Source organism: Chlorocebus sabaeus, chromosome 10, assembly GCF_047675955.1.
Source record: "Chlorocebus sabaeus isolate Y175 chromosome 10, mChlSab1.0.hap1, whole genome shotgun sequence".
NCBI lineage: Eukaryota > Metazoa > Chordata > Mammalia > Primates > Cercopithecidae > Chlorocebus > Chlorocebus sabaeus.
The window spans coordinates 58093855-58105713 of NC_132913.1; the positions used below are offsets into that span (position 1 = coordinate 58093855).

The window sequence follows — 11859 nt, forward strand, 5'->3', positions numbered from 1 at the left end:
AATTATAGCCACCTTGGCTGTAATCTCTGCAGTCCAAACTATGTCATTTCAACCCAGAGAAATCACTGGTTTGTGTTTAGATTCGTCTTCCTCATGCTGGCCCCTGGAAACAGCCTACAAGTGGTAAGCTAAGGCAATCATAGGACCCACTTTGTTTCCCTTCTCTCAGAAATATCATTGTCCTGTGATATCTGTTGTGCAGTGTCTGAAAACTGTTGTTTCATATATTTTTGTCCAATTTTATGGTTGTTTAAGGAAGGACAGTAAGTCTGGTCTCTGTTACTCCATCATGGCCAAAAGCCTCAATTAGATTTTTAGCACAAAATAAAAAATGCTTATGTACTTCTCTTCTTAGATAATTTAATCCAATTGCTAGCCATGGAATCACATAAAGAAATCAGTCATATTATATTTACTCTATTTCCTTCCTAGAAGAAAGCATATATAGGAAATTTTGAAACCTCCTTAATATTATAAGGTGCTTTTAAGAAGGAAGAAGAAAAATTGATGCCAAATATTAGAAAGACTTCACTTAGTCTTCCTTTTGTCTAGATACCTAAATCATTCTTGAATTACAGAGCATTCAATGACCCTATTTACCATAACCAGACTCTGGAGTTGCTTGTTTTCTTTTTTTCTTTCTTTTTCAACATGTAATTATAAAAGTCATCCATTAATTCATTTTCATGTAAAAATTCAGATAATATGAGATTGCTTACTTTCATATCTTGTTTTGTACTGTGTATAAGATTTTTTGTTTTCACAATGCATCCCTTTTTAATTGTCCCAATTTTTATTTTTTTATTTTTATTTTTATTTTTTGAGATGGAGTCTTGCTCTGTCGCCCAGACTGAGTGCAGTGGCGTGATCTCAGCTCACTGCAGCCTCTGCCTCCTGGGTTCAAGCACTTCTTCTCCCTCAGCCTCCTGAATACCTGGGACTACAGGCACACGCCACCACGCCCAGCTGATTTTGTGTGTGTATGTGTGTGTGTGTGTGTGTGTGTGTGTGTGTGTGTGTCTTTTTAGTAGAGACAGGGTTTTACCATGTTGGCCAGGATGGTCTCGCTTTCCTGACCTTGTGATTCACCTGCTTTGGCCTCCCGAAGTGCTGGGGTTACAGGTGTAAGCCACCATGCCTAGCCAATTTTGTAAATTTTAAAACCTATAGAAAAAGGGAAAGAGTAGAACAGTGAACACCTGAATACTCCTTACTAGATTCACTACTCATTAACATTGTGCCTCATTTGCTGTATCTTTCTCTTTTAATAGGAGAGGCATAGATATAACCTAGCCATATACTTCTTTTTTTTTTTTTTTTTGTTAATTTTTTGAGACAGTCTTGCTCTGTCACCCAGGCTGGAGTGCAGTGGTACAATCTCACCTCACTGCAACCTCTGCCTCTGGGTTGAAATGATTCTCGTGCCTCAGCCTCCTGAGTAGCTGGGATTACATGTATGCACCACCATGCCTGGCTAATTTTTTTTTTTTTTTAAGTAGAGATCGGGTTTCACCATATTGGCCAAGCTGGTCTCACAGTCATGGCCTCAGGTGATCCGCCCACCTTGGCCTCCCAAAGTGTTGGGATTACAGGCGTGAGCCACTGCGCCCAGCTTAGATATATACTTCTGACTGAAACACTTGAAATTAGTTGTAGACATCATGAAACTTCACCCATAAATACTCAAGCTGGGTCTCCAAAGTTCATTCTTCAGTGTAACACTGTATCCTTATCACAACTAAGAAAATTAGTAATAATTCTGTAACATATAATATTTCACCAAATTTAGATTTCTGAATTTATCTTTAAAATGGCTTTTCTAGCTTCTAGCTAGATTTTTTTTCCAGTCAGATTTCATCAGTGTTTATGCTTTTTGTTTAGTTGTTAAGCATGTCTTTATTCTGAATATCATAAATACTTTTGTAAACCTGTCTTCAGCGTAATTTTGGAGTGTTAGATAATTCTCATCGAGGGCTTTGGCAAAACATCCATTGCAAGAATTTCGTAATTTTACTGCCTTTTGAACTGTTAAAGGAAATATATTTTATGCTAACAAAAACAACAAATAGGTCAATACAAGGGAATTTGAAATTGATTCCATACTTCTTTTCTTTTTCTGAGGCTAGTATTATTAATATAATGCTTCGTTAAATACACTACATATTAGATAATATTAAGAAATTCCTAAATGTTTAGGTATGATAGTAATATTTGGATTGGGTTTTATAGTAATGTAAAATGAGATATCTGTAAACTGCTTTACAATAATCCAGACAGAGCGGGGGAAACAGTGTGTGGTGATATTGATAGAACCCAAATTTTGAAGCTGAGAATTGGGAACTTGGATTTCTTTTACTATTCTATTTTTGTGTATATTTAAATTTTTCATAATAGATTTTTAAAATATAAAAATAGCTGCATATTTTATTGATCACATTCTCTGTCCATGATCAATTAAACTAGGCATTAATAACAAAAATAATAATAACAAATTAAAACCACTTAAAACTAAAAAAAAAATTTCTAAATGGCATGAATGTAAAAGAAAAATAAAAAATAAACTTAAGCTAGGCGCAGTGGCTCACGCCTGTAATCCCAGCACTTTGGGAGGCTAAGGCAGGAGAATCACTTGAGGTCAGGAGTTCAAGACCAGCCTGGCCAACATGGTAAAATCCCATCTCTACTAAAAATACAAACAGTTAGCCAGGTGTGGTGGTGCATGCCTATAATCCCAGCTACTCAGTAGGCTGAGGCAGGAGAAGTGCTTGAACCCAGGAGGCAGAGGTTGCAGTGAGCCAGGATCACACCATGCACTCCAGCCTGGGCAACAGATCAGACTCCATCTCAAAAAAAAAAAAAAAAAACTCGAAAACTATTTACAAAATAGTGATCACCACAACACTAAATATTAAAATGTTGAAAAAAGCTTAAAATTTCAAATGCTTCAATGATGATGATGATTCAAGGAAGAATGACAATAAATGAAGTAAATATTAATGCCAGAAACTAGAAAAATAAAATAAACATAAAACAAGAAAAAATATTAAAGAAACTTTAATTCAAACTAAAAACCAAATTAATGTATCAAGAGCTGGATATTTGAAAAAAGGATGACATAGATATGAACTACTAGATATCATAATTAAAATGGAAGAAAACCACAAATAGAAATGAAAATGTCTTAACTTAGACAAGAATAGATTTTGAAAATAAAAGAATTCTATCGCATGAGTTGAACATACCATGTTAATTAGTATGTGAATGAGAATTTTGATGAAATTAATGACTTATAGAAAAATCTCTGGAAGAGTTATATTTACATTAGAAAAAAAATTTTTTAAACCCATGGGAGAAACTGAGAAAACTGGTAGAGAACTACTTCTGAAAACAGTACCTGGGTATTTATTAAGTATCTGGAAGTGTATGAGAAGGGTCTCTTTTGTATTACTATATGCCTCTATCTCTTACAGAATAAAACTCATATACCTGCATGTGGTTCAGAATATGTCACACACAGGCAAGAACAATCATCAAAGTATAGGGGATTTTGTGTGTGTGTTTTTTTTAATGGAAGCAGTCTAAATAGCTATAATAGAAGATTAGTTTAGTAAATTGTAGCCTAAGTAAGTAAAAAATATGTAAGAATATTTCATGCCATGGGGAGAAAATGATCACAATCTGCGGGGTTTTTTTTTAAGTTACTAAATAATATTAAATGTGGTAAATACATATGTGTTCATTTATGGAAAATAATACTTGAAATAATATATATGAAGATGTTAAAAATAAATGTGTTTATTTTTCATAGATGGTAGAAATGTAAGTGCTTCTTAACTGGGGACAGAATGTGTTTATTTAGCTTTTAAATTTCCTACATAAAAAGATGTATTATTTTGTAACAAGAAAAGTATAATAAAAATAATAAAAGCAAAACTGGATGATATAAGAGCAATGCTGGAAAATATCAAATGTACATTTTGTAAGTCTGCGTTTTTTTCAACTGTCATATAATTATGGACTAAGTTACAAGTGAAACCTGTATTTGAACCAAAGGAATATTAAAATAAAGTAATTAATGTATTCACTATCTGTGCCAGTTGAATCAACCTACATATTCTCAAATTGTTCAGTAGTACATACACAGTATGGTTGCAGGAAAGCAGAGGTATCATCCTTACCCCATGTGGCTTTGCCATCAGAGGTCCTTCAATATCCTTGATTAATTGATTGGTTATAGACTGACTCCTGGAAAAATGTGGAAATGTTAAAAGCAAAACAACTAATCATTAATGAAAGATTTTCTAGGGAGTTTGAGTTGACAACATTTAAATTCACTTATCTGAAGAATTTAATGTTTTCCAGTTCCTGAGAGCAGAAATGGCCCGAGAGTACCAGTTGGCAAAAAAATTATGTCAGATGAGTAAGTACAAAATACTTTCATATTTTCTAATCTTTGTTTTCAAAAATGAATTTGATAATATGATAATCAATCTTGATTATCATAAGTCTAGTGAATTCCCTGATAGTGTCTCAGTGATTCCTTGATAGTAAATTAGGTTGATTGGTATAAGGACTAATTTAGATCTCTAGAGTACATTTTAGTGGAATAAATTAATGTAATTACCATCACTGGAAAATAAATAAATAAATTTTACCCTCATGATGATGGGTTAGTAGCTTTATACCTTTAGTTTCAGAGAAGTGTCAGGTGATACAGCAGTCAAACCTTAACTGAACATGCATTTATCCCACAAACATTGAGTGCCTACATGTGTCAGCCACTGTTCCAGGCACTGGAAATACAATAGTCAGTCAGACAGATGACAATCCCACATTTGTGTCTAGTGTTGGAAAGACAATAAACAGACAGTGTGTCATGAATGATAGGTGCCATGGTGAGAAATAAAGTAGGGAAGAAGGAATAGAAGGTACTGGAGGAAGGCAAAGCAGTTTTAAATAGGATGGCCCAGGAAGGCCTCACTGAAAGACTTGAGGAAGAGCCACATGAATATCTGGAGGACAAGTGTGCCAGGGAGGGTGAATGGCAAATGTGCTATGACAGGAGTGTGCCTGAAAGGAACAGCGAGGAGGACAGTGTAACTGGAGCAGAATGAGCAGGAGGAAGTGTGATAGGAAATAAAGTCAGAGGCGTCATGGGCAGGGGGTTGTGAGATTGCATAGGATTTTTTCTTGATTTAAAAACCTTCCTGTTTCCCCTGAGGTGGGAAAACCTCTGCAGGCTTTTGAGTAGAGCAATAATATGATCTACCTTCCTTTTCTTTCTGTCTTTGGTTTTTAGTGGTTTGACTTGATGTTCAAAATAGTTGTGGGTTTTTTGTCGCAGTTGTACTGTTCGGGACATTTGCCGAGTTTCTTACCTCTGTGGGTTGATGTTTCCATCAGCTTTGAAAATTTCTTGGCCATTGCCTTTTCAAATACCACTTCTACCCTATTCTCTCTCTTATTTTCGTGGGTCTCCAATTACACATAAATTTGACTTTTTTTTTTCCTGGTGTCCCATGTCTATCTTATATTCAGCTCTAGTATGTTTTGTTTTCTTTCTTTCTTCTCTTCTCTTCTCTTCTCTCTCTTTTATTTATTTATTTATTTATTTATTTATTTATTTATTTTTGACACAGGGTCTCGCTCTGTCACCCAGGCTGGAGTATAGTGGTGCAATCTCAGCTCACTGCAACCTCTGCATCCTGAGTTCAAGCAATTCTCATGCCTTAGCCCCACGAGTAGCTGGGATTACAGGCTTGTGCCACCATACCTGGCTAATTTTTGTATTTTTAGTAGAGACAGGGGTTTCACTATGTTGGCCAGGCTGGTCTTGAACTCTTGGCCTCAAATGAGTCTCCTGCCTCAGCCTCCCAAAGTGCTGGGATTATAGGCTGAGCCACAGTGCCTGGCTCTCTTTCTTTTATTTCTATGTGTCAGTTTTAATGTTTTCTATTTACCTGTTTTTGAGTTTCTTTATTCTATCTTCTACTATGTCCAGTCTGCTGTTAAAACTATTTAGTGAGTCCAAGATTGTCTTTTCCATTTTAGAATTTCCATTTAACAATCTGGAAAGATTCTGGTTCTCTGTTGAACTTTATCATCTTTTCAACTATTTTATGCATCTTTTTCTCCTAATATATTAGTCATAATATGTTAAAAAAGAGAAAATAGCAACTCTACAATTAAACTTGTTGATAGCAGGACTCAAAATATCAAGTAGTGTTAAACTTAAATTCATTCTTACAGTAAAGTTCTTAAGTGAAAATGTAGTACAAGGATTGAGGGTCTGCCCTGGCTGGCCTCGCAAGAGTCCCAGTTGTGGAGAGGGTACTTCTAGATCATTGGCTCATTTTACAAATTGGTTTCTTGAATACTTCAACACTTCCTATCTTATGTCTGAGGTAAATAATCCTTTCAAGCACTTTTGACCTTGAGAGCCATTGAATAAAATATTTTAGTCAAAATTATTTTTGGTGACCCACAAATACAGAATTTTTTTTGAGACAGGTTCTTGCTTTGTCGCCCAGGCTGGAGTGCAGTGGCACAATGTCAGCTCACTGCCATCTCAATCTGCCAGCTCAGGCAATCCGCCCACCTCAGCCTCCCTAGTAGCTGGGACTACAGACGCACACCACCACACCCACTAATTTTTGTATTTTTTGTAGAGACGAGTTTTGCCATCTTCTCCAGGCTGGTCTCGAACTGCCTAGGCTTAAGTGATCTGCCCGCCATGGCCTCCCAAAGCAATGGGATTACAGGCAAGAGTCACTGCATCCAGCCAGAATTTCTAATTAGAAGAAATCCTGATAGAATCATGTTCAATCCTCTATTTTTATAAAAACACTAAAGTATTATTATTACTATTTTTGAAACAGGGTCTCATTCTGTCACCCAGGCTGGAGTGCAGTGGTACGATCACAGCTCACTGCAGCCTTGAACTCCTATGCTCAAGGGATCCTACTACCTCAGCCTCTCAAGTAGCTGGGACTATGGGCACATAACATCATGCCCAGGTAATTTTTGTATTTTTTGTAGAGGCAGGGTTTCACCACATTGCCCAGGCTGGTCTCAAACTCCTGGGCTCAAGTGATCCTCCCACCTCAGCCTCTCAAAGTGTTGGGATTACACACATGAGCCACTGCACCTGGCCCAAAGTGGTTTTTAAATGGAACTGAAAGTCCAAAGTCCAAGAGTCCAAAGTACTTTACATTGCTCCATTCATCTCATGAGTGACTATGAGATTTGGTGCCAATAAATCTTCCTATTTTTTGGTCACTTCACCTGTAAGTCAAAAACCTGCAGCTCAGTCTCTTTAGGGTGCCACACTTCTGCTCCCAGACAGCCTGAGATTCTCTACATAATACATGGAGGTCCTGGAAGATTTATTTCATAAATTATCAGTTGTAAATGTTAAAGAATAATGGCTCAAAAACCAAAATACTTCATGCCATTATATGTCTAATGCAAATACAGATATACTGTATCTTCTGAAAATTTCGTTCTTACAAAACCTTCTATTTATTTTTGAGTAAAATAACTCACTCTTTCCTATTAGCCTACAATATACTTTTAAAGAAACTAGTATCTAAGGAAGCAAGCTGGAGAAACCCTCTTCTGGAAAGAAGCTTAGCCTCAGAGATTTAGACTATTAATGATAAGCATATTTTAATCCAAGGTAAAATGGGTAAAAAGTTACTTTGCTCAGAAACCTTATGTGTATGTATAATGATACATAAAATACCTATAGGATCCTTAAAAGCAGCTTCTAAGCAAGCACACAGTCATGCTAACCCAGACTGATGACAAATTGTTTGTTAGTAGATTAGGAAGTAAAGTCCCTTCTTTGGTGTATCAAGATAAAAGCCATGGGTCGTGTCCTATGAGCCAAGGGGTCTAGTTGAACCATCCACAATGTCCACAATGGTTCTCTCTCTCTCTCTCTCCTTTTTTTTTCTTGGAGACAGAGTCTCCCTCAGTCACTTAGCCTGGGATGCAGTGGCAAAATCTCGACCCACTGCAACCTCCATCTCCTGGGCTCATGTCATCCTCCTGCCTCACCCTCCCAAGGAGCTGGGACTATAAGCACGTGCTACCACGCCCAGCCAATTTTTGTATTTTTTTGTAGAGACAGGGTTTCACCAGGTTTGCGAAGGCTGGTCTTGAACTCCTGAGCTCAAATGATCCACCTGCCTCAGCCTCCCAAAGTGCTGGGATTACAAGTCTGAGCCACTGTACCCAGCCTCACAATTATCTCTTACTTTTAGCCAGATGAAGAGCACTCTTGATGTTTCAGTGCCCCCCTTGGAGGCCACCAAGATATTGAGCAGGAGTCACAATATTAAACAGATGAAGCAGAGTTATGAATACTCCTCAAGGCTGGTAGAAAGTAGTAGAGTGAGAATGTGGAGCGACATCTAAAAAAGTGAATAAAATAGTCTAGACAACTCTGAAACTAAGATTATAAATCTTTCTGGCCTCTAGGATTTCAGTAACATACTAACAAGCCTAAAAAAGTCTATTGGTGTGGTCCAAAAGAAAGGTGACACAGTCACATAAAGGAACAGCAGAAAGGAATAAATAGTGCTAAAAACAATGGGTCCAATGAAGCTGGAGAACGTTGTTAAGCAGGCGACGACCAAAGTGTAGACTATAGTAAAAGTTGTCAAGATGAAGAGAAAGAAGTAACATCAGTTTCCCCTATTGGAAAGATGTAACAAAATGGCATCTCTACTATGGAAGAGGTTGCATTAAAAACAAACAAAAACTTCCTCTGTGTTCCGATGAGACCTTTAGTAAAGGATGTCACATAGATGGGTGGATGACACGAGATGAAGGATTAACAGACCTCTAGGCACACAGTCTTCTCATTAGCAAAGTCTCCATATTTTGCAGGATTTGTACCTTCTTTGAGAAATGATTATGTTCGTGAAACACTCTGGCTACTGGCCTATGAGGGAAGCCATATTGAGGTGATAGAGACTGCATTCTATGGATAGGAGGTAGAAAATATAATGAGGGCTGGGTGCAGTGGCTCACGCCTGTAATCCCAGCACTTTGGGAGGCCGAGGTGGGGTGGATCACCTGAGGTCAGGAGTTCAAGACCAGCCTGGGCAATATGGTGAAATCCTGTCTACTAAAAATACAAAAGTTAGCCAGGCGTGGTGGCGCACACCTGTAGTCCCAGCTACTTGGGAAGCTGAGGCATGAGAATCACTTGAACCCAGGAGGCAGGGGCTGCAGTGAGCCAAGATCACGCCACTGCACTCCAGTCTGGGTGACAGAGAGACACCCTGTCTCAGGAAAAAAAAAAAAAAAAAAAAAAAAAAAAAAAAAAAAAAACAGAAAATAAAATATAATGAGGATCATTTATCTTCCAAAGCACAAAATATAAGTGCAGCATTTTCTCTGTTTGCACTCAGATATATTATCTGTGGTATAATTGTTAGTGTTTATCACTTTGTGCATTTCACCTGCTCTGAGTGACATTTCAATTTCATTCTAAGGAGCCTGTTTGCTGAAACACTAAACGTTAATAACACACATTCTGTTGTCTGTTTTCAGTCCTCATCTATGAACCAGAAAATCCTGAGGCCAAGGAGTTTTTCACACTTATTGAAGAAATGTTGCTGATGGGTAATTTTAAAAATTGAAATTCCTTGTTTCTCATAGAACTATATGCACTCACTTTTTAAAAACCCATTATCCCGGGAGATTGTCAATACATCTTTAGGAAGTGGTTAAGAAAAGGCTAAATGGCTGTCCTAAATGGTTTAGTGAAACAGCTTGTCCTCTGTGGATGGTCACAATGACCCCCTTCTCTCTGTGGGACAGAACTGCCCAAGCAGAGCAGGCTCCCTGGGGACCAGGCATCAGGTACTGACAAGCAGAACATGCTAACACAGCTGCGTGTTAAAGGAATTACCCACAATTCCAAGGGAAGCCAAACCCTCTAAATTACCATGTCTCACTTCCTTTCAATGGACAATTTTACTACTGTCAATAAAATTCTATGATGGAAATAATTCTATGAAATTATTAAACAATTTCATTGACAATAGTAAAATATTTTTGTAGACCTATGTTTTAAATTATCAAAAACACCTGTATCCCAGTAAAAATATGTTTCTTCTTTGTACTACCACTTTGACCCTATGTGCAGTTAGCCAAGTCCAACTCAGTTCTTATGTTGCAAATATATGTATTTCTTGGTAGAGGGAGGGGCAAGGAGAATTATTTCTCAGAGTGAAATATTAAGAAGCACTTTAAGCAATCCTCTTCCTTTCTGTGGCAGAGAAAACTCAGAATCGTGAGCAAGATGGTGAAGACAGTGATGAAGACAGCAGTGGTGAGAGTAAAGGAGAAAGCGATGAGGAGCTGAGTGACAAGAGCTCTGATGAGGGTGAAGATGGATCATGAGTGTTGCTGCGATACTTAAAGCTTCATGTATTTTCATTAATGTATACCATGCAAATATAAAGACAAGAGTGGCATTTTAGTCTAATTGCTCCTTATTTGGTACAGTTTCTTTTATCTATATTCTTAGCTTAAGACTCTTCCTAATATTTAGACCTTAGCTCAATATATGAGTTACTCAGAGGGGAAAATAGTTGAAAACACTTACATAGCACTATGTGCCAGGTACTGTTCAAACTGCTCTACACACATTATATAATCCAACAACCCCATTAAGTACTATTATTATGCCATTCTACAGATGAGAAAACTGAGGCACAGAGAGGGTGAATAATTTGTCCAGTGTCATACACCTATTTGTTTGTAGAGCCTGGATTTGTGCATGGATGTTATTGCCCCAGAATTCATACAGTTAGTACCCTATAAATTACCACCATTTCAGGCACTTTTATATCATTCATCATTTGTTTGTTTGTTTGTCTAGATAATGGGATCTTGCCACATCAACCAGGCTGGTCTCAAACTCCTGGCCTCAAGCGATCCCCCCATCTTGCACTCCCAAAGTTCTGGGATTACAGGCATGAGCCACTGTGCCCAGCCCATTCATTGTGTGTTCTTTACAGCATGTATCACTGTCTGAAATGCTTGTTTAATTGTTCATTTCATCTTCTCCCTACCTGCCAGAGAATGTAACACCCATGAAGCAGGACTTTATCATTTTCCTCATAATATCGCTAGCAACTGGACAAGTACCTGGCAAATAATAGAACATATTTACCAAATGAAGTGAAAGTTAATGGAAATATTTATATTATTTCATAAAACATTTACAAGACTTATACTTCTTATTTATCAGTCTATTTTATTGTGCTGATTCTGTAGTCCTTGTTGAATTTCTGCCACCTTCAAATTAGTTTGTAAGGTAACTGTCTTAGTCTGTTTTTTGTTACTATAAGAAAATACCTGAGGCTCAGTAATTTATAAAGAAAAGAGGTGTATTTAGCTTATGGTTCTGCAGGCTGGGAAGTTAAAGATTGAGCAGTGCAATCTGGTAAGGGCCTCATGCTGTTGCCACTCATGGCAGAAAGTAGAAGGGGAACAGGCATGTGCAAAGAGATCACACAGCAAGAGAGGAAGCAAGAGAAACCAAGGAAGCCAGACTCTTTTAACAGCCCACTCTCATGGGAACTAATCAATTCTTACGAGAGTAGGACCTCACTCACCCCTGGCCCCCAAATTAATCTATTCATGAGGGATTCAACTCACCTGCCTGACCCAAACCCCTCCCACCTCCCAACTCCACCACATACTGGGGATCAAATTTCAGCATGAGTTTTATTTTGTTTTGTTTTTGTGTTGTTGTTGAGACAGGGTCTTGCTCCATCACCCAGGCTGGAGTGTAGTGGTGTGATCATGGCTCACTGTAGCTTTGAACTCCTGGGC

At 37.7% G+C, this 11859-nt stretch overlaps 1 protein-coding gene across 6 annotated transcripts in view; it reads left to right on the forward strand.

The window, feature by feature from the left end:
• ERICH2 (glutamate rich 2) overlaps positions 1 to 10490 on the forward strand; it is a 54697-nt gene extending 44207 nt beyond the window's left edge. For all 6 annotated transcript variants that reach the window (XM_073019804.1, XM_007965326.3, XM_038001935.2 and 3 more), the window contains 3 exons: positions 4363 to 4420; positions 9565 to 9636; positions 10295 to 10490. In XM_073019804.1, coding sequence (XP_072875905.1) covers positions 4363 to 4420; positions 9565 to 9636; positions 10295 to 10419 — 255 coding nt within the window. In that variant the 3' untranslated portion in view covers positions 10420 to 10490. The remainder of the gene's footprint in view (positions 1 to 4362; positions 4421 to 9564; positions 9637 to 10294) is intronic.
• The last annotated feature ends 1369 nt before the right edge of the window (positions 10491 to 11859 follow it).